The sequence below is a fragment of the Heliangelus exortis genome, unplaced genomic scaffold (genome assembly GCF_036169615.1).
Source record: "Heliangelus exortis unplaced genomic scaffold, bHelExo1.hap1 Scaffold_102, whole genome shotgun sequence".
In the NCBI taxonomy this organism is placed as follows: Eukaryota; Metazoa; Chordata; class Aves; order Apodiformes; family Trochilidae; genus Heliangelus; species Heliangelus exortis.
Window position 1 is genome coordinate 2,054 of NW_027285922.1, and position 27,912 is coordinate 29,965.

Below are 27,912 nucleotides of genomic sequence, written 5' to 3' on the forward strand. Positions count from 1 at the left end.
CTGCCCCCTCCCCCTCCTAGGGCTGATTTTATTCTGAAAAAGAAGGGAATATATTCAAGTCTGGGAACTCTTCATTGTTGTAGTTGGGTCCTTGGTCTCCTCCCAGCATGGTCAGCATGTCCTGCCAGGAGACAAGGAGAGAGTCACCAGCTGCAGGAGAACACCAGGAGCTGCTGCTGCCCCCCCCAGGCTGGTCCCTTCCCTCCTCAGGGCTGCAGGAGCCATGAGCAGCACCCCAAAAATCCAAGAGGCAGGAAGTGAGAGGGAGGAGCTGAACTCTCAGGAGTTTCTCCTGTGGGATCTGGGGGGGGGGGGGGGGGTGGGGTTGGCTTATTTTTATTTTTTTTTGTGACTGTGGAAAAGGTTCAACTCCGCTGCAGAGATGGAAGTTTCACCCTGCAAAGGTCCCTGACACCCAGAAGGTTTCAGCTGAAGCTTCTCTGCCCTTTTTTCCCCCCTCCTCACAAATCTGGGACCACCCCAGATGTGACCCCACTGAAGGGAGAAGCAGCTCCGGGTTCCCCGCGCGGGAGCAGCTTTGTTCCCACCCCCCCCACCCCCTCCCCAAATCACACTCAGGAGGTTAAATTAAACCCAAAATAAAGCTAAATAAAAGTCCATCTTACTGAGAAGACCTCGGGCTGGCTGGGCTGGGGCTGCTGCACGTGCTGCTCCCCTGAGCTGGGGCCGTGGTGCTGCCCCTGCCACTGGGGCCACATCCCAACGCCCTCGGGTGCCGCACGAGCCGGGAAGGTGGGGGGGGGTCTGAGCTGCCTCGGTGGCTGAGGGACAAGAGAAGGGAAGGTGATGGCCCTGGGGGCTTTTTCAGACAACCAGAGAATGTCAGGGGTTGGAAGGAACCTCTGGAGATGAAGTCCAATCCCCCTGCCCCAGCAGCATCACCCAGGAACGCAGCCGGGGGGGTTTGGGAGCCCCCAGAGGAGATTCCAGAACCTTCCTGGGCAGCCCGGGCTCCCTCAGCCTCACAGGGATGGAATTTCCCCTCCTTTCTCCTCTCCTCTCCTCAACTCCTTCACCTTGGGCACCACTGGACAGAGATTGGCCTCATCCCACCCCTCAGATCCTGAGGGACACTCAGCAGATCCCCTCTCAGCCCAAATCCCCTCTCTCTCTTCCCAGCACAGATGCTCCAGTCCCTTCCTCACCCTCCCAGTTCCCCCTTGGCCTCTCTCCAGTAGATCCCAGTCTCTCCTCAACTGGGGAGCCCCAAACTGGATCTGGAATTCCAGGTATGGTCTCCCCAGGGCAGAGGAGGAGAAGGAGGAGGAGGAGAACCTCCCTGGATCTGCTGGACACACTTTTCCTGCTGCCCCCCAGGACACCACTGGCCACACTGAGACTTTCCTGGCCACTAAGGACCCCAGGGGCTTTCTCTGGGGGGGGGGGTCCCTAAAACCCCCCCCAGCAGGACCTCCCCCCCCTAACTGGTGGTTGGGTTCCTCCTCCCCAGCTGCAGGACTCTCCCCACTTGTTCTTCTCGAACTCCATGAGCTCCAAGTTCATTTTTGTTGCCATTTCAACCTCCCCAGGACCCCCCCCCTCCTCCCCAAGACCCCCCCCACTCACTGAAGGCTGTGCCCCGGGTGCTGAGGTTGGGGTAGGTGGGTGCCCCCGTGGGGGAGGTGGTGGAGCTGGGTGCTGCCATGGGGCTGAAAGAGGAGGGGGTGGCTGGGAAAGTCCCCATGGAGAAGGAGGGGGGCCGGGTCTTCACTGTCTGGGATGTCACCTGCTGGGAGAGAGGGAGGAAAAGGGAGAGGAAGAGGAGGGATGGGGTTCTTCTCATCTTGGACTCAGCTGGAGCAAAGGTTGGTCCCAGAGGGAAGTGTCCAGGACCAGGATGACACCACAGGGGCTTCACAGAAAGGTTTGGGTTGGAAGGGACCTCTCCAGGTCCCCCAATCCTCACCCCAATCAGGGTGCTCAGAGCCTCCTCGAGCCTCACCTTGAACATCTCCAAGGATGAGGCCTCAACCCCCTCCCTGGGCAACCTGGGCCACTCTTCCATCTCAAGAACTTTTTCCTGACACCCAACCTAAACCTTTTCTGACCCAAACCCACTGCTCCTATCACCCCCCAGCCCCTCTCCAACCTCCCTGCAGCCCCCTCAGCCCCGGGAAGGTCGCTCCAAGGTTTCTTTGGAGCTTCCTCTCTTCTCCAGGCTGAACACCCTGGGAAGGAGAGGTCTTCCAGCCCCCTGCTCATATTTTTGTGGCTCTGCTCTGTTTCCTTCCAAGACCTGGGGTGTCCCTACCTGGGGGGTGAAGCTTGGCCGTGTCCCTGCAGCCCAGCTGCTCCCGCTGACCTGGGCCGGGCTGGAATGCCGGGAAATCTGGGAGAGGATCCTTGGCTGCTGCTGCTGCTGCTGCTGCTGCTGGATGATGTTGACAGGAGGGACCATGCTGCTGCTCCTACAGAGAGGTGGGAGAGGCTTTGGAGTGCTGCAGCCAGGAGAAAGAGGCACAAACACCAAGCCCTGCCAGGGGAAACCAACCCAGAAGCTGCTGCTGGAGAGGGGAGTGGGCAGGGGATGAAGGGAGAAGGAGAGGAAGGGAAGAGGAGGGTGAGGAAGGCTCTGCTGAGCCCTGGGCACAGCCTCAAAGGTCTAAGGAGGAACAAAGCAGCACCAGGCAGGAGAGCAGAGGTGCAGAGAACACCCAGGAGGAAGAGGGGGAAGGAGGAGGAGGGGGAAGGAGGAGGAGGAGGGGGAAGGAGGAGGAGGAGGAGGGGGAAGGAGGAGGAGGAGGAGGGGGAAGGAGGAGGAGGAGGAGGGGGAAGGAGGAGGAGGAGGAGGGGGAAGGAGGAGGAGGAGGGGGAAGGAGGAGGAGGAGGAGGGGGAAGGAGGAGGAGGAGGGAGAAGGAGGAGGAGGAGGGAGAAGGAGGAGGAGGAAGGAGAAGGAAGGAAAGGGAGGAGGAGGGAGAAGGAAGGAAAGGGAGGAGGAGGAGGGGGGAGGGAGGAGGAGGAGGAGGAGGGAGGAGGAGGGAGGAGGGAGGAGGAGGAGGGAGGAGGAGGAGGGAGAGGGGAGGAGGGAGGAGGAGGGGAGGAGGGAGGAGGAGGAGGAGGGAGGGAGGAGGAGGAGGAGGAGGAGGGGAGGGAGAGAGGAGGAGGAGGAGGAGGGAGGAGGAGGGAGGAGGAGGGAGGAGGGAGGAGGAGGGAGGAGGGAGGGAGGAGGAGGGAGGAGGAGGGAGGAGGAGGGAGGAGGAGGAGGAGGAGGGAGGAGGAGGAGGAGGAGGAGGAGGAGGAGGAGGAGGGAGGAGGAGGGAGGAGGAGGGAGGAGGAGGAGAGGAGGGAGGAGGAGGGAGGAGGAGGGAGGAGGAGGGAGGAGGAGGGAGGAGGAGGGAGGAGGAGGGAGGAGGAGGGAGGAGGAGGGAGGAGGAGGGAGAAGGAGGGAGAAGGAGGGAGGAGGAGGGAGAAGGAGGAGGAGGAGGGAGAAGGAGGGAGGAGGAGGGAGAAGGAGGGAGGAGGAGGGAGAAGGAGGGAGAAGGAGGGAGAAGGAGGAGGAGGAGGGAGAAGGAGGAGGAGGAGGGAGAAGGAGGAGGAGGAGGGAGAAGAGGGGGGAGGAGGAGGAGGAGGGAGGAGGAGGAGGGAGGAGGAGGAGGGAGGAGGAGGAGGGAGGAGGAGGAGGGAGGAGGAGGAGGGAGGAGGAGGAGGGAGGAGGAGGAGGGAGGAGGAGGAGGGAGGAGGAGGAGGGAGGAGGAGGAGGGAGGAGGAGGAGGAGGAGGAGGAGGGAGGAGGAGGAGGGAGGAGGAGGAGGAGGAGGAGGAGGAGGGAGGGAGGAGGAGGAGGGAGGAGGAGGAGAGAGGAGGAGGAGGGAGGAGAGGGCTGAGGTGTGGCAGGAGAGGGCCCATGGCAGGAGAAGAGGAGGAGAGGGGAGCAGGGCCATGGGAAGCCTCACCTGAAGTTGTCAGCAGGTCGGGAGGGGGTGAAGGTGTTTCCCTGGGGGAAGAGGGGTTGGTTGGCAGGCCCAGTGCTGGCAGGGAGGGCTTTGTTCTGCTCTGTGGGGAGAGGGACACTCTGTGAGGGCTGGGACAGGGCCCCAGGCACCCAGGAGGTGCCCGTGGGAAGGAAAACTCCGTGGGGGCAGGGAGATCAAAGAGGAGTGATCCTTCTTCCAGGTAGGAACAGAGGAGTGCTCCCGGGGGAGAGGCAGGAGGGATCAGAGCAGGGACACTTTATCCCTGCAGGACAAGTGCCAGGAGAGGCTGAGCAGGAATTGCCCACCCTGAGCATCCCAGAGAAAAGCAGAGAGCTTTGGGATGAGGTGTGGTGCTCACTACCTGTGCTGATCCCACTGTAGATCTCACTGAACCTGGGGTCCCTCTCCTGGTTGAAAGATTCTCAGCTTTCTCCAGGGTTTTGCTGTGCTCTGGGCCAGCAGCACTCACTGGCTGGACAGGAACCTGGAACAGGGAGAGGGGGGAAAAGGGGACAGGGAAGAGCTGTCAGTGCCTGGAGCACAGAGCTGGGCTCTGGGACACCTCAGCATGGAGGAGAAGCTGAAGGTTTTCCTCAGCACGGCCCTGGGCAGCATCACCACGGGGGCAGGAAGGAGGAATCAAGCAGATCCAGCAAAAGCCCCAGGCAGGAGAGGCCTTTCCTTCTCTTTCCTTCCTTCTTTCCTCTCTCTGTCTGCTGTGGCTGCCTCTCCAGCCCCACCAAAAGGTCCAATTTCCTGATGGCAGAAGGAGAAGTGGCAGGAGGAAGCCAAGCCCTGGGGATTTACCTGGGGAGGTCATAACCAGCCAGGCTCTCTCTTCCTGGGACCACTTCCAGCTCTGTCTGCTGGGGGTGGCTGCTGCTGCTGCTGCCTGGAACAGAGAAAAAAGTGTCTGTAAGAGGAGTAAACTGCCTGCTAAAAAAAAAAAAAAAAAAAAATAACCAAAACCACCAAACCACGGCCAAGGGAACACCAGATGGACTCTGCGTGGTTCCACCAAGGATTCAGCAGCCCAGAGGAGCTGGAGAAAGTTTGGGGAGGAAAGTGAACTGGAGAGGAGCAGAGAGAGGGACGAGGAGCTGAGCACCTCCTGACCTTGAGGACAGCTCCAGGGGAAGGCTGAGACTCTGCCCCAGAGGGGGCCCTCTGCATGGAGCTGGACAGGGCAGGACGAGACTCCTGGCTCGAGTTCCTTTAAAGCAAAGAAAAACAGAAAAAACCAAAAAAAAAAAAAAAAAGGAAAGCAAAGAGTTGGGTGTTCCACGTGGAAAAACCTTGGAAGCTTTGCTTTGGAGTGAAGGGTCCTTCCCCTGGGTTTCTGTGGTCTCTGGGTGGGGGGTGGTGTCACCTCAAGGGCTCTGCCCCCACCCCAGACTGGGGCACTGGAGCAGGGAACAGCTCAGCACCCACCCCAGGAGCACAACCAGAGCTGCAGCACCCTGGAAGCACAAGCAAAGGTTGCAGGAAGCTTAAAAAAAACCCAAAGTTTTCCATCCAGAGCCTGCCTGGACCACCAGCAGCTTTGGTTTCAAGCCTGAGATGTTGGTGGGTTGGTTGTGCTCTTCTGGGAGCTGCCAGGACTTGGGTCAAGTTTAACTCCAACAAGAAAGGAAAGAAAAATCAGGGTTTTCTTGACAGCTTTTTTGCAGCAGTCCCTGACCCCCAAGATGAAGCAGTACAGAGAGCCCATGGGTAAAGAAGCCCCTCACAGCTCAGCCCCAAACTGCTGCTTCCCTGGCCCAGCATGGAGGTGAGAATGGGATGGATGAGTTCAAAGCCATGGCCCTGCCAGGAATTCCAGCTCTGCATCAGGTTTCAGCTCTCTGCTCACACCACAGCTCCTCAGAGCCACGGGGATTTCTCACTGCTCAGCTCTCAACACCTCCTCCTCCTCCTCCTCCTCAGAAAGCAGCAGCTGCAGGGAGGGATGAGGTGCCACCTGCACTCCAGGACCTTCTTACAAAAAGAAAAAAGTTTCCCTTCTTGCTGCTTGCTGGCCTGGAGAGACTCCCTGTGCTGCCCCCACCATTACAAATCACTTTTTTTTTTTTTTTTCCCCTTTTTTGCAGTCATTGGTTTTCTGTAAGGGGCCTGGAGCTCACTCCTGGGGAGAGAGAGCAGCTCTGGTCACACTGCAGTGGGCAAGAGAGAAAAGGAGGGAGCAGCAATCAAAGCAGCCTCCCCCTTGGAGCTGAACCCAAGGGGAAAACTTCAGCAGCAGAGGTAAAAAAGAAAAAAAAAAAAGAAGTTTCCTCTCTCTTCCCAGCCCTGCTGACAGGAAAAAAAAAAATCCTCTCTGGAGCAGCTGCCCCTCCTGGACTGTCCCAGGAGTGACTCCAGGTTCCAAGGCAGCCTTTGCTAATATTAGATCTGAATGCAAAGCCAGGAGACTTTGCTCCAGTAACCAGAGTTAAAAAAAGTGTGGCTGGAGCCCAGCTCTGGCAGCTTGCTGAGCCCCAGAGAGCCAAAGGAATTCCATTTCTTCTCCTTTTCAGTCCTCCAGTGCCTGCCAGGGCCCAGCAAAGGCTGCTCAGGGGACTCAGTGGTTCCCCCAGGACCCAGAGGTTGAAGCTGGGGCAGTTTTGTGCTGCTGGTTCTGGTGGGAGAAGGTCCCAGGTGGGTGGCAGGGTGGTTTCCAGGGGTACATACTTGACATTGGTGTTGGTACAGATGATGTACTCAATCTCATCCGAGTAGGGGTTCTGGAAGGTAAAGGAGCTGGTTCTCATCCAGAGCCATTCCCGGTTTTTGGATCGGAATCGGAACATGACTGACAGAACCTGGCCTTTTAACTTCACCACCTAAAAAATATGGGAATGGCATCAGTAGGGAAAGGGAGGGGGTGAAGAGCAGAGCTGCTCCTGAGGATGAGCCACTGCCCCCAGAAGCCCTGAGATGGCCCTGGGCCCGTCCTGCTCTGCCCCAACTAAATGGTCCTGGCACTGCCACCTCCTCCCTCCCTGGAGGGGAGGGGAATTTGATGACCCCTTTTTTTTATTTTTTTGTGTGGCTTCTGCTTTCCTTCTCTCTCCCTCTGCGTTGGTGAGATGTATGAAACAGCCTCTGGTAAAATGAAGCACATGCCGTGGCTTCTGATTCCAGCTGATCTGGACAAATGGATATGAGCAGCTACTGGTTTGGTTGGTTTTTTTGGTGTGTTTTTTGGTTTTTTTTTGGTTTGGTTGGTTGGTTTTTGGAGTCATGAAAGCAGAGGGGCAGTCTTACCTGCCCTGCCACAAGTCCAAGGCCCTCAGAAATAAGAGGAACGACAACAGGGCAAGCAAAGCACTTCCATTTCCAGTCTGCAGCACTGGGCTGGGCCCTAGAGATGAACCAGGGTTTCAGCCACAAGAAGCAGGCAAACTCTGTAACCAGGTCTCTGGCCCTAAAAGCAGACTGGACTCACAGCCAGAGGATGAATTCAAGAGTTAAAGACATCACAAAATGCTTCTGGTTTGGGTTTGCACAGAAATGATGGCAACTGCAAGTTTGCAACAGAGAGAAATGGCTGCAGTTTCCTGCTTTCCTCTTGCTTGGTTTCTTTTTCCAGTCAAGCCTCAGGATGGTTTGGGTTGGAAGGGACCTTAAAGAGCCCCGAGTTCCAACCCAGAAAGATCCCAACCTGCAGAGCAGAGGGGTTGCAGAGCTGAAGGGTTTTACCTGCTGGAAGCTGTCCCTCAAGAGCTGCTGGTCCTCTGGGTGGCAGAAATCCACAATGTCCTTCCCCAGAAGTTCCTCATTTTTGAAAGAATTGGGAAAGAGAGCAAATCAGTTCATCTGGCAGGCAGATTGCTCCATTAATTCCACTTTAGACAGGTGGTTACTGCTCCCTCCCCCCTCCTCTAGATCCCTGTTACAGAAACCAAGAGCTGGCGTGCTGGATTTTAAGGAGAAGCACAAGCAGGGGGTGAGCAACGTTTGAACTTTCCCTCAAATGGAGGCCAAAACAATTTTAATTGACATGAGACACAACCCAGAGCCACCCAGCCTTCCAGTGATCAAAGTCCTGAGAAAAAAACATGAAAAAAAAAACCCCAACAAAACAACTGGGGGCAGGGTGGGTAAAAAGAAAAAAAAAAAACCAATAAAACCCAAACAACCCACGTCTGGTTTGGGCCCTGAGCGTGGTTTTATCAGATCAGTTGGATGAGCAGAGCCAGGAGGGATGAGAGGGAGGAGGGGAAAAAGGGAATTTGCAGAGGTTTTTCTGCAAGGGGTCCCTCCAGCTTCTCACCTGGGGCTGGTAGCCAACTGTGGCCACGCAGCGGTGGTCGATGAAGGTGAAGATGCCCTCAGTGTTGTGTCTGGAGATGAACTCTGTTGGCTGACAAACGTTGTTCATGTCTGTGCAGTTGGGTGAGCTGGTGACCTGCAAAGGGAGGAGAGGCACAGAGAGAGCTGTTTTCTCCTGAGCTGTTGGCTTTGGGGCTTCCTTCCAACAGGAGAGGTGAGTTCTGGGCATTTTCAGGACGTGGCAGTGTGGAAGGAGCAGAAGGTGGCACTCACCTGGAGCCTGCCAATAGCCACCAGGCAAAACTTGCTACCCTGGCCAGCATCTGGGTCATCATCAGGCAGGGAAACACCTAAGAGGGGAGCACCAAAAATTCCAGCAAGGTTAAGAAGAGAAAAAAATGCTCCTTTCAGAGGAAAACCATGCAGTTCTGACTTCAGGACAACTCTCCACCCTGCTTGGTAATTCCAAAGCGTTTCACACAAAGGAATTTGGCAAATTAAGTTGCTTCCCCCTTCCTTTTGCTCCCCCAGAAAGGTTCAAGATCTCCCTAACACTCAGCACAAGCCAGTGCCACCTTCTTGTCACCCCTTCCTGTAGCTCTGCTGTTCAGAGACACAAACCCAGCACCTGCACAAATCACTTCAAGCCTAAACCAGGTGAAAAAAAACGAGAAACAGGGGGAAAGCCTCTGCTGGCACAGAGTTCCCAGGACAGACAAACTTCAGACCATCTGCTCCCAAAACCACTCCAGCCAAGTCCTCACCTGCAGGGGGCCAGGCTTTTATGTACCCTGTGCAGTGCACCACCACGTAGTGAGGTTCTCCATCCTTTGCTGCACCCAAACCATTCCTTGGGAGAGAGAAAAAGCAGTCTGGTTGTGCTGGGTGTTAACCCAGGGTAAGGTGAGGCAAGGTTTCTCCCACAGAAAATCTTCAGGGTGTTAAAAAAGAAACTGGGCAGAAGCTTGACATGAACTCCAGAGGTCCAAGAAAAGGTTGGAAGTGATCTCTGTCTCAAATTAAAAAGGGACAACACTCCCAAGCCCAAGGACAGCACGAAGAGCCTGGTGTTAAATTGTCTTCAACCCCAACCTTGGGATGCAGAAGGGTTGATATTCCCTGGAATTCTCTCCCTGGAGACTTTGGTTGCTCTACCAGATCTATCTGAGGTCTTCAGGGAGCTGCAGACACCCACCCCAGGGTGTCCCCAGCCCCCTGGTGCCAAACAAGGCCCAAGGGACAGCTCTACCTGCAGCGATTCCTCATGAAGCTGAGACGATTCACAGACACAGGATCCACTGAGCTGTTGCCACACCTGCACCAGGACCAGAAATGGAAAGGTTTTTATCCTTCTTGGTCAACTTCAGACCAGTCTGAGAGCCTCAAAGAAAAGGGAAAAGCCTTTGAATGGCCACCACCCAGGTGAGAAGCCTCATTCCACAGCCTGCAAGGAGGGAGGTGGTGGCACACGGGGTCAAAACCCATTGGTACTGGAAAATGGATCCCAAACAACAGCCCTGAGAGGCACAGGGCAAAGAAAACACCTCAAGAACCTGACTCTGGGCTTTGTGTGGACACTTCAGCCACACTCAACTGTGTCTATGTTGGGATGAGCAAGAAAGAAAAAAAAAAAAAAGCTGGAATAAAAACCTGATGGGGCCAGGGAGCAAGAGCCTGAGCTTCAGGCTCAACTGAGACCTCCTGAGCCCTCTCCCCATTACCTCATTCTGCAGATGAAAGATCTCCTTGAGCCCATGCACATCCTCATGGACTGCTGCCCTTCCTTCTTCACAGTCCCTGTCTTCAGATCCAGGATGCGACCTAAAGGCAGAAGAAAATAAAAACCAAAACCACCCCCAAGATGCTGCTGCACCACGAGCCCCTTCCCCCGAGGCAGGCACCAGGCAACGTGTGAGGACACCAGGGCAAGTGCCACCAATGGTACCTTTAGATGCACTCTCAGGGGGGGCTGCAGGATCCTTGTTAGGAAGGCACCAGGGTTTGGTTCCTTCTACAAAGGGAAGGTTTGAATCCGGGTCCTCTGGAGGTTTTAACCCTGCTTTTCCCCCACAAAGACCACCCCTTCCTGGGTTGTTTTACCTGTCAGGGCGTTCTCAGAGGTGGAGAGCTGCTCCCTCAGCTTCCCCACGTCGTCAGGGTGCACCTGGTCATAGAGGGTGCTGCCAAACCACTCTGACTGGGGCTGGTTGAGCACCGGGGTCACCGAATCCGAGACGTAGACCACGCGCCCCGTCTCGCAGGACACGATGAAGAGGAACCCATCAGCTGCCTCCAGGATCAGGTGTTTGAGTTCCTGCACTCACACACACACACACACACACACCTGAGTCACTTCACAGCCAGGCAGCTGAAGACCCTCAAACCCACCCCAGGCACCTTTGGTTGGAACCTGATGGTCTCAGAAAGCTTTTCCAGCCTTAATGATTCCGTTTCGGAATTATCAGCAGATCATGGCTGAGGTTGGAAGGGATCTCAGGAAGCTCAGGGATTCCTGGCATGGGCAGAGATGCTTCCATCATCCAGCCCAGGTTGTTTAAAGCCTGATCCAACCTTGAAAACCTCCAGGGAGGGAACAGCCACAGCTTCTCTGGGCAATCTGTTCCAGAGCCTCTCCATCCCCCTGCTTCCCAACAACTTCCCAAGTCTGTTCCAGAGCCTCTCCACCCCTCTGCTGAAGAACTTCTTCCCAAGATCCAGTCTAAACCTCTTCTTCAGTTTAAAGCCATTTCACTCATGAAAAGCCCTTCTCCAGAATTCCTGTAGGTTCCCTTCAGGTGCTGGAAAGCACCTTGAAGATTCCCTGGAGCCTTCTCTTCTCAACAACCCCCTCAGCCTTGCACCAGAGGTGCCCCAACCCTGGGATCATCGTTAGCGGCTCCTCCTCTGGGCTCCTCCCAACCCAACTCCCCCCTAACCCAACCCCAACCCAATTCCACTCCCTCTCCCCACCCAGACAAGACCTGGTCAGTGAGGAAGGAAGGTTTGTAGGTGCCATCAGTGGAGGTGTTGCCTGTGCCCCTCAGGGACTTCATGTGGGACACGGCCATGCACAGGAGGGTCAGCTTGTCGGGCTGAGGCTGGAAGGGATCTCAGAGATCCCAGGGATCTCCTCCAACCCCCCTGCCATGGGCAGAGATGCTTCCATCATCCAGCCCAGGTTGTTTAAAGCCTGATCCAACCTGGCCTTGAACACCTCCAGGGAGGGAACAGCCACAGCTTCTCTGGGCAATCTGTTCCAGAGCCTCTCCACCCCTCTGCTTCCCAAGAACTTCTTCCCAAGATCCAGTCCTAAACCTCTTCTTCAGTTTAAAGCCATTTCATCATGAAAAGCCCTTCTCCAGAATTCCTGCAGGTTCCCTTCAGGTGCTGGAAGGCACCTTGAAGATTCCCTGGAGCCTTCTCTTCTCAACAACCCCCCTGTCCCAACCCTGGGATCATCGTTAGCGGCTCCTCCTCTGGGCTCCTCCCAACCCAACTCCCCCCAACCCAACCCCGACCCAATTCCACTCCCTCTCCCCACCCAGCAGCACCCAGACAAGACCTGGTCAGTGAGGAAGGAAGGTTTGTAGGTGCCATCAGTGGAGGTGTTGCCTGTGCCCCTCAGGGACTTCATGTGGGACACGGCCATGCGCAGGAGGGTCAGCTTGTCGGGCTGAGGCTGGAAGGGATCTCAGAGATCCCAGGGATCTCCTCCAACCCCCCTGCCATGGGCAGAGATGCTTCCATCATCCAGCCCAGGTTGCTTAAAGCCTGATCCAACCTGGCCTTGAACACCTCCAGGGAGGGAACAGCCACATCTTCTCTGGGCAATCTGTTCCAGAGCCTCTCCATCCCCCTGCTTCCCAACAACTTCCCAAGTCCGTTCCAGAGCCTCTCCACCCCTCTTCTTCCCAAGAACTTCTTCCCAAGATCCAGTCCTAAACCTCTTCTTCAGTTTAAAGCCATTTCACTCATGAAAAGCCCTTCTCCAGAATTCCTGCAGGTTTCCTTCAGGTGCTGGAAAGCACCTTGAAGATTCCCTGGAGCCTTCTCTTCTCAACAACCCCCCTGCCCCAACCCTGGGGTCATCGTTAGCGGCTCCTCCCAACCCAACTCCCCCCAACCCAACCCCAACCCAATTCCACTCCCTCTCCCCACCCAGCAGCACCCAGACAAGACCTGGTCAGTGAGGAAGGAAGGTTTGTAGGTGCCATCAGTGGAGGTGTTGCCTGTGCCCCTCAGGGACTTCATGTGGGACACGGCCATGCGCAGGATGGTCAGCTTGTCGGGCTTGCGGGCCAGGGCACTGCAGGTGGGCACCATGTCTGAGAGCTCTGTGATGTAGGCTGTCATCTTGTTCCTCCTCCTCCTCTCTATCTCACTGTGGTTCTCCCTGAAAACAAACAAACAAACCAAAAAAAAAAGGGCAGGGAAAAGGAGGAGGAGGAGGTTACCTGCAGGGAAGCCGGGGAGGTGCCCGGGGGTGGTTAGAACATGCTGGGCGTGCAAGAGGAGGGAAAAAAAAAGTGGAAAGAGGAAAATTCTACAGTCTTGGAGCTTTCTTTGCTGCAGAGGCTTGAATAAAATCCTCACTGGGGAGGTGAGGAGCTGGGCTACAGGAGCTTGAAGGAGCTCCAGGGACAGGAGGGAAGGTTTCAGAGGAGGATCTGCAGTCGGTTCCTCTGAGGCTCAGCAGACTCCCAAAAATCCTCCCCAGCTCCAAGAAATTCTTCACAGCCCCAGAAAGGGTCCCTAGGAGAGCAGAACCTGACCTGGGAGCCAGGCCCTGTGGTTGAAGTGGGGAAACTAAGGTGGGGTTTGGTGGTTTGGGTTTTTTTTTTTGGTTGGTGGTTGGGTTTTTTTTGGGTGTTGGGTTGTGGTTTTTTTTTTTTTTTGCAAAATAGAACTTGAAAAGCCAGGTTGATTCCTCTGGAAAAGGATTCCTCTGGAAAAGGATTCCTCTGGAAAAGGATTCCCCTGGAAAAGGATGCCAGGAAGCAGGTGGTGAGAAATGAAATGAGATGGAAGTGTTGGAAGAGACACAAGGCAAGTGAGTTAAAAGAGGAGAAACCCCCCCAAACTGGAGCATTTCTCAGTGCCAGCAGTCAGGAGACACCCAGGAGAAGCAGAGCTTCAACCTCCCCACTTCAGATTTTCTCCAAAACTCTTAAAAACAAAAAAAAAAAGAGAAAAAAAAGAGTGTGAAAACAAAGCTGCCCTCACTACCAAGGCTGCTGGGAAAACCTCCAACCACCCCCCTGCCAAATATTCCTCACTCCAAGTGAGTGAGTGGTGGGGCCAGAGGGAAGGGTCTGGGAGGAGGAACCCCTGGAAAAGGCCCCACCTCAACCATCTCCTTATCTCCTCAAATATTTCAGTTATGCACCACTACAGCTGAGACTTGGGGGGAAAGTTGGGGTTTAAAACCAACCAGCAGGCAACAAACTGACCAGAATTGGGGCATTCTCAGGCCCTCAGTCCTGTGCGAGGCTTTTTGAGCCCCCTCTGAGATTTTCTGAGCCCCCTCTGAGATCTTCTGAGCCCTCTGTGAGATTTTCTGAGCCCCCTCTGAGATTTTCTGAGCCCCCTCTGAGATTCTCTGAGCCCCCTCTGAGATCTTCTGAGCCCCCTCTGAGATTTTCTGAGCCCCCTCTGAGATTCTCTGAGCCCCCTCTGAGATTTTCTGAGCCCCCTCTGAGATTTTCTGAGCCCCCTCTGAGATTCTCTGAGCCCCCTCTGAGATCTTCTGAGCCCCCTCTGAGATTTTCTGAGCCCCCTCTGAGATTCTCTGAGCCCCCTCTGAGATTTTCTGAGCCCCCTGAGATTCTCTGAGCCCCCTCTGAGATTTTCTGAGCCCTCTGTGAGATTTTCTGAGCCCTCTGTGAGATTTTCTGAGCCTCCTCTGAGATTCTCTGAGCCCCCTCTGAGATTCTCTGAGCCCCCTCTGAGATCTTCTGAGCCCCCTCTGAGATTTTCTGAGCCCCCTCTGAGATTTTCTGAGCCCCCTGAGATTCTCTGAGCCCCCTCTGAGATTCTCTGAGCCCTCTGTGAGATTTTCTGAGCCCCCTCTGAGATTCTCTGAGCCCTCTGTGAGATTCTGAGCCCCGAGATTTTCTGAGCCCCCTCTGAGATCTTCTGAGCCCTCTCTGAGATTTTCTGAGCCCCCTCTGAGATCTTCTGAGCCCCCTCTGAGATTTTCTGAGCCCCCTCTGAGATCTTCTGAGCCCTCTGTGAGATTTTCTGAGCCCCCTCTGAGATTCTCTGAGCCCCCTCTGAGATTCTCTGAGCCCCCTCTGAGATCTTCTGAGCCCTCTGTGAGATTTTCTCAGCCCCCTGAGATTCTCCGAGCCCCCTCTGAGATTTTCTGAGCCCTCTGTGAGATTTTCTGAGCCCCCTCTGAGATTTTCTGAGCTTCCTGAGATTCTCTGAGCCCCCTGAGATTCTCTGAGCCCCCTGAGATTCTCTGAGCCCCCTCTGAGATCTTCTGAGCCCTCTGTGAGATTTTCTGAGCCCCCTGTGAGATTTTCTGAGCCCCCTGTGAGATTCTCTGAGCCCCCTCTGAGATTTTCTGAGCCCCCTGAGATTCTCTGAGCCCCCTCTGAGATTTTCTGAGCCCTCTGTGAGATTTTCTGAGCCCCCTCTGAGATTCTCTGAGCCCCCCCTGAGATTCTCTGAGCCCCCTCTGAGATCTTCTGAGCCCCCTCTGAGATTTTCTGAGCCCCCTCTGAGATTCTCTGAGCCCCCCCTGAGATTCTCTGAGCCCCCTCTGAGATTCTCTGAGCCCCCTCTGAGATTTTCTGAGCCCCCTCTGAGATTTTCTGAGCCCCCTCTGAGATTCTCTGAGCCCTCTGTGAGATTTTCTGAGCCCCCTCTGAGATTCTCTGAGCCCCCTCTGAGATTCTCTGAGCCCCCTCTGAGATTCTCTGAGCCCTCTGTGAGATTTTCTGAGCCCTCTGTGAGATTCTGAGTCCCCTGTGAGATTTTTTGAGCCCCCTCTGAGATTCTCTGAGCCCCCTCTGAGATCTTGAGCCCTCTGTGAGATTTTCTGAGCCTCTTGTGAGATTCTGAGCCCCCTCTGAGATTCTCTGAGCCCCCTCTGAGATCTTGAGCCCTCTGTGAGATTTTCTGAGCCTCTTGTGAGATTCTGAGTCCCCTGTGAGATTTTCTGAGACCCCTGAGATTCTCTGAGCCTCCTCTGAGATTTTCTGAGCCCCCTGAGATTCTCTGAGCCCCCTCTGAGTTTTTCTGAGCCCTCTGTGAGATTCTGAGCCCCCTCTGAGATTTTCTGAGCCCTCTGTGAGATTTTTTGAGCCCCCTCTGAGATTTTCTGAGTCCTGTGCTTAAGGAGGAGCCCGGGGTGTGTGGAATATTCCTGCAGGATGGCAAAGCCACCCAGGGAGTGCTGCAGAATTTCCAGCTCCCAGCTCTGCAGCAGGAACCAGCTGTGGGTGGCAGGGGACAGAAACCTCACCCAGGGTTTGGAGCTGATTTTTTTTGGCAGCTGAAAAAAAAAGGGGAGGGAAAGGAGAGGGGGGGAGGGAGATGGGGGGGGACACGTGGCCAAGTTTGGATCTGCAGCCCTGACAAAGCCCCCAGCTGCTCCTGGGACAAGTTTCTGTGGAAATGGTACAAAGCTGGGGATGTCTGCTGGGGCCATCTGGTTAATTACAAAGAGGGATTTGGGAGTAGAAAAAAATAAGAATCAATAAAAATCCTGGGTTTTAGTCAGGCTCAAGTGTAGGATCTTTCCTGGGAGTTTGTAAGGGGGAGAAAAAGCTGAACTAGCTCTTTTTTTTTTTTTTTTTTTTTAATGCTTGTTTCAGCAGGACAGAATTCCTGCCAGAAATCCTTCCCAAGGTTTTTGGGAAGCTTCCCCCTGGCACCTCCCAGCAGGAGAGAAATCTCAGTGAAAGCAGCACCAGCCCTGGCCTGGTGTCTCTGGGCAAACAAATCCCTCTGTCTGGGATTCTCTAAATGCCTCTCCCCTCCTCCTTCCAACCAGGCAAGAGATTCCCAGAGCTCTGCTCAGTTTCAAGTCCTCTGCTGCAGCAGATGGGGGAAGGAAAGAGGAGGGAAAAAACCCCAAAAAAAAAAAAAAAACAGGGAAGGGATGCCTGGAGAGACACTGAGGGAAGGAAATACTCTGCTTGTCCATGCTTGGAATCTCCATTCTCCTACCTGGCAAGTCTCTCCTTATCCGCTGAGCTCTGCTCATCATCAGACCTAAAAATAAAATCAGCCAGCTAAGCTAAAAATGGAAAAAAAAAGTTGAAAAGAAATGAAAAAAAAAAGAAAAAAAAATGGGAAGATGCACTCAGGAAACCCAACCTGCAGCCAGGTCTGGTCTGCAGAGGAGCAGTTGCAGGGAAGGAAGCTCTGGTGATATTAAAGGGGAGGCAGCTGCCTGGAAGAGGAGGAGGTTTAAGGTGTTCTGGAAAAGTGGGAAGCAGGAGAGGGGCAGCTCTGTTCTGGGCAGGAAATTCTGGGCAAGATGAGGAAGGTGAGGGCAAAACTGGGAGCCAGGGGCCCAGCCCCATTCCACTTCTCTTTCTTTAAAGAAAAAAACCAGCAGTGGTAGTGTTATCAGAGAAGGAGGCTTAAAAAAAAATAAAAAAAATAAAAATAATAAAGCAGCAAAATCTACATGCAGATAAAATCAAAACAACCCAGAACAAAAGCCACAAGCAGATAAAATAAAAGAAAACCCACAAGCAGTGTAAGAGCCCCAGCTGAACACATGTGCTGGTAACAGGACAAAGCTCCCCAACAAAAAGCACAGAAATGGGGCAGTTTTCACCCCAAAAAGGGCTCTCCTTCCCCCCAGTAGCCTCAACATTTCAGTTTTAATTCCAGTTTCAGGAAGTTGGGAAGCCAGACCCCTCCCTTAGCCAAGTGTTGTGGCCATCATCCTCTTTTTGCTTATTTTGTCTCCTGGCAAGACACAGGGTGAGGTCTCTTTGGGCTGAGGGTAAATGGCATTTACAGCACCCAGGATACACACCAAAAAAACCTCACTTTTTGGCAAAAAAAATAAATGAAAATACACCTCACGACCAAAGAAACTGAGGAAATATTGACACTGAGTTCCAGGGGCTTCTGAAAGGTGAAAAAAAAAAAATACTTTGGTACAGAGGGACTCAGACACCAAAGTTCAGAGTCAAAATATCAAAATATTGCTCCTGCTGTACCCAAATCTCCAGGAAATTCCTCTTTTTCTAGAGCAGGCTGCTAACTCTCCCCAGCACACACAAACCACAGCCAGGAAAACCCCATTGAGAAACTTGGAGAAAGGCTGAAACTCTCAGAAAAACAAAAAAAAAAAAGAAAAACAAAAAAAAAAAAAAAAAAAAAAAAGAAAAACAAAAAAAAAAGGAGAGAACCCAAGGCAACAGCTGAAAGAAACCTTGAGGAAGAGGAAGGTAATTTAATTGGTGATTAAACTTCATCACACTCAGAAGGAACTGGTCCAAAACCCATCTGGATCCTTTCCTTCAAAAAGAAAGAGTCTAAGGCTGGTTAGAAAGGTGCTGCAGGATCCTTCTTGGATTAAAGGGGCCTTGGCACCAAAAGCTTCCCAAAAACTGCCTGAGAGCAGATCCTTACCTGGCAAATCTCTCCTTCTCATTTGGCATTGGGTCATCATCACACCTAGGAAAGGGGGAGAGGAAGCAGAGTTCTGAAAGGGGTTCCACTCCTTCCCCAAAACACCCAAAAAAAACCCCAAAAAGAAAGGCAAACCCAGGCAATCCCCACCCACACTCTTCATTTATCTTCTTCCCAGCCTGCAGCCTGATTGTGTTCATCACCTCCAGGGTGTTTTCCACCTCAAGGGCAGTAATTTAAGGACAATCACAGCCAAAAAGGTGAAATTGCACTTGGATCACACAGGTTCATCCCAAAGCCATTCCACTGGTTAAAAGCCTGACACCCAGACTTCCAGAAATCCTGAAGAGTCATCCAGCCCTAAAGGATTGGGTTGAGGCCACAAAGAAATGACACAGGAGCCTCCAACCCTTCCCTGCTCCATCTGGATCACCAGAGGAGTAGCTTGAAGCCCACTCAGCTTCCCCCTGCACTGCTGCAGAGGAAAAACTGCAGGAGCAGCAAGTTCCTGCTCTGGGGGAAAGGCAGGGACACATTTGGACCACCCTGGGGGTTCCACCTTCTCCCTCACCTGAGGAATTTACTGTTCCCTTCTCCATCATCATCAAAATCCAGCCTGGAAAACAGAAGCAAAAAGGGAATTATTAACCGTGTGGTTCCTCCTTTTCAGACACTGCTTCTCCTCCAGGGATGCAGGTAACTCCTGAGAGGAGGATCTGAGTAACCCCTCAGCCCCAACATTTAAAAGGGGACCCCACAGCTCCTCCTCACTGCTCCAGGGCCCCACTCCCAGCCCAGCACCAGAACAATCCCAGCTCAAAATCCCAGACCGGGTGAGTTTTAAAACAAGAGAGGAGGGCAAACCACTTCAAGAGGTAAAGTTCAGCCTGCTGACCTGCATCCAGCATCTCAGTGTTTGCTCTGACAGGGTCCAAAATAACTTTTCTCCCAAGTGTAGCTGGGAGGAGGGAGGATTTTGCAGGCTGGGAAACTGAGGCAGCACATGAAGTGCAAGGGAGAAGCCGCAGACAGCGTGGGAGGGACATGGGAGGAGCAGCAGCAAATGGAGGCAAAGGGAAGAGTCTGAGTGACTTGTGTGGGACGGGGGTGGGATTTTAATCAGCTTTTTAATTAAAAGGAAATTTCTTCTGCCAGGAATTGAAGAGCAGCAGCTCATATCCTTTTAATTTCCAAAGGCATTTTTAGCAAACAAAAAGCCGACCGCAAGCACACTGCGGCTTCCCCCCCGCCCTCTCCCAGGGAGGAGACAGCTGCAGAGGCTCCAGGAAGGCCCCAACATTCCCAATCCCTGCTTCATCTGCTGTTCAAACCCCTCCTGCGAGGTGTAACTCGGCTTTTGCACCCCCTGGGGATTTTTTTTTTTTTTTTTTTTCCATACCCACACCAGGAGTTTGGCTGCAGCGGGCGACGGGCGGCGCGAAGCTCAGAGGAGCGGGGACACAGAAGGGAGCAGGCACCTCAGTTTTCTTGTCACAATGCTTCCTCAAAACACACCCCCACACCCACACCCACACCCCCACACCCCTCCCACCCCCCAAAAGAACACCCAGGCAGCCCCCAGCACCCACTCACCCAGGCCTCCTCTTGGTGGCTCGCTGAGCGATGGCTCCTCCGGCCTGTGCGCCCGCAGCGGGGTTGCCTGAGCCCACAGCTGCCCCCAGGGAGGAAACATCTGATGCCATTTCTGTGTGGAGAAAAAAAAAAACCAAACAAAACAAGAAAATAAAGCAGAATTACATCGAGGAGGAGCTCAGGGGGCGGGGGGGGGGGGGTTCTCCACAGGCAGCCCCCATCAGAACCAAACGGCATCTGATGCGGACGGGGTTGGGGTCCGTCCATCCGCCGCCTCCCGAGGGTCCTGGGCAGCCTTGGAGCAGGAGCTGAACCCCTCAGCTGAGGGGCTGGAAAATGTGGGAACCCCTGGAGGCAGAGGAGGAGCCCGGGGGGCTGGGGGGCAGGGGCTGACCCTGCTCTTCCTGTGCAGAAGGGGAGGAGGAGAGCTGTGGGTTCACCACGGCTGAGGGTTTCTCACCGCTGCTGCCTGGGGCTCAGGGTTGGTCTCCCCAGCTCAGGGTTGGTTCCCCCAGCTCAGGGTTGGTCTCCCCAGCTCAGGGTTGGTCTCCCCAGCTCCTCAGAAGCCTTCATCTTTCCTTCCTCCCCTCAGGCACTGCCCACCCGTGGGCACCAGGGGTGTCTCTGGGTCTCTGCCTCCCTTCCTGAGCAGAAAGAGCGATTCCTCCCGGACACCCCGGGGCAGGGTGACACGGGGTGACACGGGGTGACAGCCCCTCCCCAGAGCAAGAAACCCACCCCCTCATGTTTTACACGGGGAAAGAGTTGCACAAAGCAGTAGGAAACCTAATCCCTGCTTTTTTTTAGGGAGGGAAGAGGCAGGTAATGCCTCTGGAGCAGGTTGGAGGGCTTTGGAGGTGATGCCGCCCGACAGCCCGCGGCGAGGGGTTCTGTGTCGGGCTTCTGAGGACAGAAAAATCCCTCTTTCTCCTTCTCTCCTGTGAAGTTTGGACAACAAACACTGAGCTTTACTTCCCCAATCCTCCAGCAGGTTGTGTTTTGGGTTGTTGGGTTTTTTTTTTTCCAAATCCCAGTCCTTTAGGAGCACTCTGATGTTCAGTGCCTGCTCCAGCTGGAGCCTCCCCTTCCCCCCAAAGTTTTCCTGCACCACCACAACCCCAGCAGAGCTTTTTAGCCAAGCTCCAAACCCTCCTGTGATGTTTCTGGAACATCCCAGCTCATTTTCAGTCTTGGTTTTTTAAAGGTTGCTGCTTGCCAAGTGCCTGCAACCACCCCCTTTGCTCCACCTGAGAATCTCCACCACCAGCTCTGCAGCCTCCATGGTACCAAACCCACTTCTGCTTCAGCAAAATGAAGATTTTTTTTCCCCCCCCCCAAAAAAAAACCCAACAAAACCCCAATGAACCTCAACACACACAAGAGACAAAAAAAAATAAATATATAACCCAGTTGCTGGGGCTCCCAAACCACAGCTCCAAGCACCACTCAGAGCTCTTGGCCCCCGAAACGCTGCCAGAGCTGGGGGACAAAAAAACCCTCCTGAAGTTAGAACTAAATTCAAACCTTTTTTTTTTGCCAGGTTTAACAAATCTGGCAACAAACTGAGGCTGAAACTGAGAAGCCATCAAACCCTGGCTTAGCCCCAGCAGGGCTGGGCCACAGCAGCAGCTCCAGCTCTCATTCCCCCCCTAAAAAAAAAAAAACAAACCCCAAGCTCCCAGCAGCTGCAGGTATTTCTTCCAAACACAATTTCATCTTTTCTCCCAGGAACATTCCTGGCCTCTCACTCCCTGGGTTGGTTCCCACTGAGATGCTGAAGCAGTTTCAGCCCAAAATATCTCCCAGGGGTGAGCAGAAGGGGCTGAGCAGCCAGCTGGGAGGAGCCGGCACAGCTCCGAGGGCAGGAACACTCTGAAGTTCACCCCCTCTAAAAAAACCCCAAAAAACAAAACCCCCCAACTCAAGACCAAAAAGATTCAGCTATGGAAAAGGTGGGTTTGGAAAAGAAGATTTGGAGTTGGTGGCTTTCAAGCTGGAGATGGGAAATGGGTCCTGATGTGGGGGGAAAAATCCTTCCAGGCTGCCACCACCCCGTCGCCTCCCCGGGTGGGTTGCTCAGGCACCTCCCTGCCCCAAGAAAAAAAAAGAAAATAATAAAAATATATAAAAAGCAAAGCTCCTCGCTGAGGAGAACTCAGCCCTGTGGTGCCAGCAGAAATCAAGCCTGGAGCAGGGCAGGAGAATCATTTTTTTAAGGAGTGAGGAATTTCCGTTGCGGGGCTGGGGAAGGAAGCGAAGTTGAAGCTCAGAGAATCAACCCCTGCCCAGGGCTGGAGTTTGGGCTTTGGTTTGGGTCTTGGTGGGGTTTAGGTTTTATTTTTAAAAAGGTCCTTTTGGAAGCTTTGGTTGTTTCTGAGCAGTGTTTTCCTCCTGCCTCTCACAGGCTGGAACAGCCTCACTCAACTCCTGCTCCGGGAGGATTCAGCCCCCGGGGAGGATTCAGCCCCCGGGGAGGATTCAGCCCCCGGGGAGGATTCAGCCCCTGGGGGGGGATTCAGCCCCTGGGGAGGATTCAACCCCTGGGGGGGGGTTCAGCCCCTGGGGAGGATTCAGCCCCCGGGGAGGATTCAGCCCCTGGGGGGGGACTCAGCCCCTGGGGGGGGATTCAGCCCCTGGGGGGGGATTCAGCCCCTGGGGAGGATTCAGCCCCTGGGGAGGATTCAGCCCCTGGGGGGGGATTCAGCCCCTGGGGGGGATTCAGCCCCTGGGGGGGGATTCAGCCCCTGGGGGGGGGATTCAGCCCCTGGGGAGGATTCAACCCCTGGGGGGGGGTTCAGCCCCTGGGGAGGATTCAGCCCCCGGGGAGGATTCAGCCCCTGGGGGGGGGATTCAGCCCCTGGGGGAGGACTCAGCCCCTGGGGGGGGATTCAGCCCCTGGGGAGGATTCAGCCCCTGGGGGGGGATTCAGCCCCTGGGGGGGGGATTCAGCCCCTGGGGAGGATTCAACCCCTGGGGGGGGGTTCAGCCCCTGGGGAGGATTCAGCCCCCGGGGAGGATTCAGCCCCTGGGGGGGGGATTCAGCCCCTGGGGGAGGACTCAGCCCCTGGGGGGGGATTCAGCCCCTGGGGGGGGATTCAGCCCCTGGGGGAGGATTCAGCCCCTGGGGAGGATTCAGCCCCTGGGGGGGGGATTCAGCCCCTGGGGAGGATTCAGCCCCTGGGGGAGGATTCAGCCCCTGGGGGAGGATTCAGCCCCTGGGGAGGATTCAGCCCCTGGGGGGGGGATTCAACCCCTGGGGGGGGATTCAGCCCCTGGGGGGGATTCAGCCCCTGGGGGGGGGATTCAGCCCCTGGGGGGGGGATTCAGCCCCTGGGGGGGGGATTCAGCCCCTGGGGAGGATTCAGCCCCTGGGGAGGATTCAGCCCCTGGGGGAGGATTCAGCCCCTGGGGGAGGATTCAGCCCCTGGGGAGGATTCAGCCCCTGGGGGGGGGATTCAACCCCTGGGGGGGGATTCAGCCCCTGGGGAGGATTCAGCCCCTGGGGGGGGGATTCAGCCCCTGGGGGGGGATTCAACCCCTGGGGGGTCCCAGGAGCTGTTCCAGAAATGGGGAAAATGGGAAAATATCCTTGAGGTTCAGCAAAATAAATGGGTGAGATTTGTCCTGCCCCAAGGAAGGAGCCCAAAAATAGTTTGGTCCTCTCAGAAATGAAGGGAGGAGAAGGAGAATAAAATAAAATAAAATAGAATAAAATAAAATAGAATAAAATAAAATAGAATAAAATAAAATAGAATAAAATAAAATAGAATAAAATAAAATAGAATAAAATAAAATAGAATAAAATAAAATAGAATAAAATAAAATAGAATAAAATAAAATAGAATAAAATAAAATAGAATAAAATAAAATAGAATAAAATAAAATAGAATAAAATAAAATAGAATAAAATAAAATAGAATAAAATAAAATAGAATAAAATAAAATAGAATAAAATAAAATAGAATAAAATAAAATAGAATAAAATAAAATAGAATAAAATAAAATAGAATAAAATAAAATAGAATGAAATAAAATAGAATGAAATAAAATGAAATAAAATGAAATAAAATGAAATAAAATGAAATAAAATGAAATAAAATGAAATAAAATGAAATAAAATGAAATAAAATGAAATAAAATGAAATAAAATGAAATAAAATGAAATAAAATAAAATAAAATAAAATAGAATAGAATAAAATAAAATAGAATAAAATAAAATAAAATAGAATAAGATAAAATAAAATAAAATAAAATAAAATAAAATAAAAAAACCAACCCAAACCCAAGCCACACTGCTGCAGAACTTCAGCAGATGCTGCAGCTCAGGCAGAAGAGTTCAGCAGGGAAAGGTTTGAAGATCAACCACGAGTGAAAGCAGAAAAACCAAAAAAATAAAAAAACCAAGGAAGTTTGGAGCAGAGCTGGAGCCCAGCATTCCCTGAGAGCTCCCAAGCACCTCCCTGCCTTAAAAATTCTTTTTTTTTTTTTCATTTTTTTTTCCCCCAGGAGATGGTTTGGTTTTTTGGTTTTTTTCCAAGTGTTTTTTTTTTTTTCCCCCCCTCCCTCCCTTCCCTGGTTTCCAAGATGATATTTGGTCAGCCCTGGCTGTAAAGATTAAACACAGCTGTTGGAAAAAAAAAAAAATTCAAAAAAAATTCTTTTTTTTTCCTTGGGAATTGCTTTCCAACTTTTCTATAATGCAAAACACCACCAGAAACACTTGAAAGCCAAGAGGATTTTCCCTTCCTGCCTCCTCACGCACATTTTCTACTCTCACCCCAAGAACAGAATTTTTTTGGGGGGGTTTGAGGTAATTTTGGGGCTTTCCACCCAGCTGCACACCCTTTGCCCACTCAACTTCCCAAGCTCCAGATTTTTTTGCTCCCTGGGAGGCAGAAAGCCCAAAGTTTGCAGCAGGATGGGCTCAGTTTGGAGAAGGTGCCATTTCTGGGGTTTTTTTGGGTTTTTTTTCTGAGCTGAGGGAAGAACTCAGCCCCTGAGCAAGCTGAAGGGGTTATGGGATCCAAGCCTCAGAGCCACAGGAGCAGACAGAAACCACAGGGGAAATAATAATAAAAATAAAAATAAAGATAAAAATAATGATAAAAATAATAATAAAAATAAAAATAATAAAAATAAAAATAATAAAAATAAAAATAATAAAAATAAAAATAATAAAAATAAAAATAATAAAAATAAAAATAATAAAAATAATAAAAATAATAAAAATAAAAATAATAAAAATAAAAAAATAAAAATAAAAAAATAAAAATAAAAAAAATAATAAAAATAAAAATAAAAATAATAATAATAATAAATAATAATAATAAAAATAATAAAAATAATAAAAATAATAAAAATAATAAAAATAATAAAAATAATAAAAATAAAAATAATAAAAATAAAAATAATAAAAATAAAAATAATAAAAATTAAAAAATAAAAAATAAAAAATAAAAAATAAAAAATAAAAAATAATAATAATAATAATAATAAAAATAATAATAAAAATAATAAAAATAAAAATAATAAAAATAAAAATAATAAAAATAAAAAAATAAAAATAAAAAATAAAAATAAAAAATAAAAATAAAAAATAAAAATAATAAAAATAATAAAAATAATAAAAATAAAAAAATAAAAAAATAAAAAAATAAAAAAATAAAAAAATAAAAATAAAATAAAAAAATAAAAAAATAAAAAAATAAAAAAATAAAAAAAAAAAAAAAAAATAAAATAAAATAAAAAAAAAAAAAATAATAATAATAATAGATAAAAAACCCTCCCAAAACACAAGCCCTGCTGCCAGTCTGTAAATCCCTCACCAGGCACTGGGCTTTTCCTGCTGCATCCAAATTTCAAGACCAATCCAGCAGGAAAAATCTGATAAAACCTAAAGGAGGATCTGATCTGGATCTGGCAGCTTCCAGCTCCCTCCCAGCAGGGGCTGAGCCCGGGAGGGGGGGAAAGAACCTGAGGGACCCAAAGTGGGAAGAAACATCCACAGCACCCTGCAGGAATTCCCTGGAATCCTCATCCCCAGGAGCAGCACATCAGGGGGTGCTGCCTGGGCCTAAACCTCCCCCCATGGCACGGAGAGGTTGAACCCAACAAAAAAACCCAAAAAAACCCAAAAAACCACACGAAAAAGGGCTGTGCAGCCCCTCCTGAGGATGGTGGTGATGGAAAGCAGACCCCAGCACAAGGGCTTCACACACCAGGTTCCCCACGGACACAACCCCTCAAGCAATGCCAGGACCCCTCAGACCCTGGCAGAACCCCTCAAACCCTGGCAGAACCTCCTCAGAACCCGCCAGAACTTCTCAGACCCCGTCAGAACCCCCTCAGGCAATACCAGAGCCCCCTCAGACCCTGCCAGAACCCCTCAGACCCTGCCAGAACCCCTCAGAATCTCTCAGACCCTGCCAGAACCCCTCAGACCCTCCCAGAACCTCCTCAGAACCCACCAGAACTTCTCAGACCCTGTCAGAACCCCCTCAGGCAATACCAGAACCCCTCAGACCCTCCCAGAACCCCACAGAATCTCTCTGACCCTGCCAGAACCCCTCAGACCCTCCCAGAACCTCCTCAGAACCCACCAGAACTTCTCAGACCCTGTCAGAACCCCCTCAGGCAATACCAGAACCCCCTCAGACCCTCCCAGAAAGCCCTCAGAATCTCTCTGACCCTGCCAGAACCCCTCAGACCCTGCCAGAACCTCCTCAGAACCCGCCAGAACTTCTCAGACCCCGTCAGAACCCCCTCAGGCAATACCAGAACCCCTCAGGCCCTGCCAGAACCCCTCAGACCCTGCCAGAACCCCCTCAGAATCTCTCAGACCCTGCCAGAACCCCCTCAGGCAATACCAGAACCCCTCAGACCCTGTCAGAACCTCCTCAGACTCTCCCAGAACCCCCTCAGACCCTCCCAGAACCCCCTCAGGCAATACCAGAACCCCTCAGACCCTGTCAGAACCTCCTCAGACTCTCCCAGAACCCCCTCAGACCCTCCCAGAACCCCCTCAGGCAATACCAGAACCCCTCAGACCCTGTCAGAACCTCCTCAGACTCTCCCAGAACCCCCTCAGACCCTCCCAGAACCCCCTCAGGCAATACCAGAACCCCTCAGAATCTCTCAGACCCTGCCAGAACCCCCTCAGAATCTCTCAGACCCTGCCAGAACCCCCTCAGAATCTCTCAGACCCTGCCAGAACCCCCTCAGAATCTCTTCAGGTCCTCCCAGAACCCCTCAGACCCTGCCAGAACCCCCTCAGACCCTGCCAGAACCCCCTCAGACCCTGCCAGAACCCCCTCAGAATCTCTCAGACCCTGCCCGAACCCCCTCAGGCAATACCAGAACCCCTCAAATCCTGTCAGAACCTCCTCAGAACCCGCCAGAACTTCTCAGACCCTCCCAGAACCCCCTCAGACCCTGCCAGAACCTCCTCAGAACCCGCCAGAACTTCTCAGACCCCGTCAGAACCCCCTCAGGCAATACCAGAGCCCCTTCAGACCCTGCCAGAACCCCCTCAGACCCTCCCAGAACCCCTCAGAACCTCTTCAGACCCTCCCAGAACCCCACAGAATCTCTCAGACCTTGCCAGAACCCCCTCAGACCCTCCCAGAACCCCTCAGACCCTGCCAGAACCCCCTGAGAATCTCTCAGACCCTGCCAGAACCCCCTCAGAATCTCTTCAGACCCTTCCAGAACCCCTCAGACCCTGTCAGAACCCCCTCAGACCCTGCCAGAACCCCCTCAGAATCTCTCAGACCCTGCCAGAACCCCCTCAGGCAATACCAGAACCCCTCAGACCCTGCCAGAACCCCCACAGAATCTCTCAGACCCTGCCAGAACCTCCTCAGGCAATACCAGAACCCCTCAGACTCTGCCAGAACCCCTCAGAATCTCTCCAGACCCTGTCAGAACCCCTCAGAATCTCTTCAGCCCCTGCCAGAACCCCCTCAAGCAATACCAGAACCCCTCAGGCAATACCAGAACCCCTCAGACCCTGTCAGAACCCCTCAGGCCCTGTCAGAACCCCCTCAGACCCTCCCAGAATCTCTCAGACCCTGCCAGAACCCTCTCAGGCAATACCAGAACCCCTCAGACCCTGCCAGAACCCCTCAGAATCTCTCCAGACCCTGCCACAACCCCCTCAGGCAATACCAGAACCCCTCAGACCCTGTCAGAACCCCTCAGACCCTGTCAGAACCCCTCAGACCCTGTCAGAACCCCGGGACACCCCAGGCCGGACCTCCCCCCCCCCTCAGCCTCCCGTACTCAGCCGCCAGCACCGCCGCCGCCCCTCCCGCTGCCCCCCCGCGTTGCAGCCGTCCCCGTCTCACCCGGGTTGGCGGCGGTGGCTGCCATGGCCGGGGCTGGGGGGGCGGAGGGACCGACTGCCGCCCCCCACCTCCCTCCTCAGCGCCGCGGCCAAGATGGCGGCGCAGGAAAAGCCTCAGCGCTGCGGCGCGGCCCAACCCGCCCGGGGGCGGGGCCAGGGCGCGAATCCGCGCTCCGATTGGT

General features: G+C 52.7%; 1 protein-coding gene across 1 annotated transcript; it reads right to left on the reverse strand.

Moving 5' to 3' along the window:
- LOC139790624 (aryl hydrocarbon receptor nuclear translocator-like) lies at positions 1 to 27,883 on the reverse strand. Its single transcript, XM_071732496.1, is given in 26 exon segments — positions 1 to 121; positions 627 to 761; positions 763 to 782; positions 1,588 to 1,747; positions 2,273 to 2,429; positions 3,915 to 4,014; positions 4,297 to 4,353; positions 4,356 to 4,424; positions 4,747 to 4,807; positions 5,033 to 5,098; positions 5,100 to 5,148; positions 6,606 to 6,757; positions 7,617 to 7,691; positions 8,191 to 8,325; positions 8,463 to 8,539; positions 8,954 to 9,039; positions 9,439 to 9,504; positions 9,911 to 10,010; positions 10,135 to 10,200; positions 10,290 to 10,503; positions 12,369 to 12,582; positions 16,368 to 16,412; positions 17,793 to 17,837; positions 18,364 to 18,408; positions 19,386 to 19,497; positions 27,732 to 27,883. Coding segments are annotated over 26 exon segments (2,424 nt in total). The 5' UTR covers positions 27,757 to 27,883; the 3' UTR covers positions 1 to 28.
- Between the last annotated feature and the right edge of the window lie 29 nt (positions 27,884 to 27,912).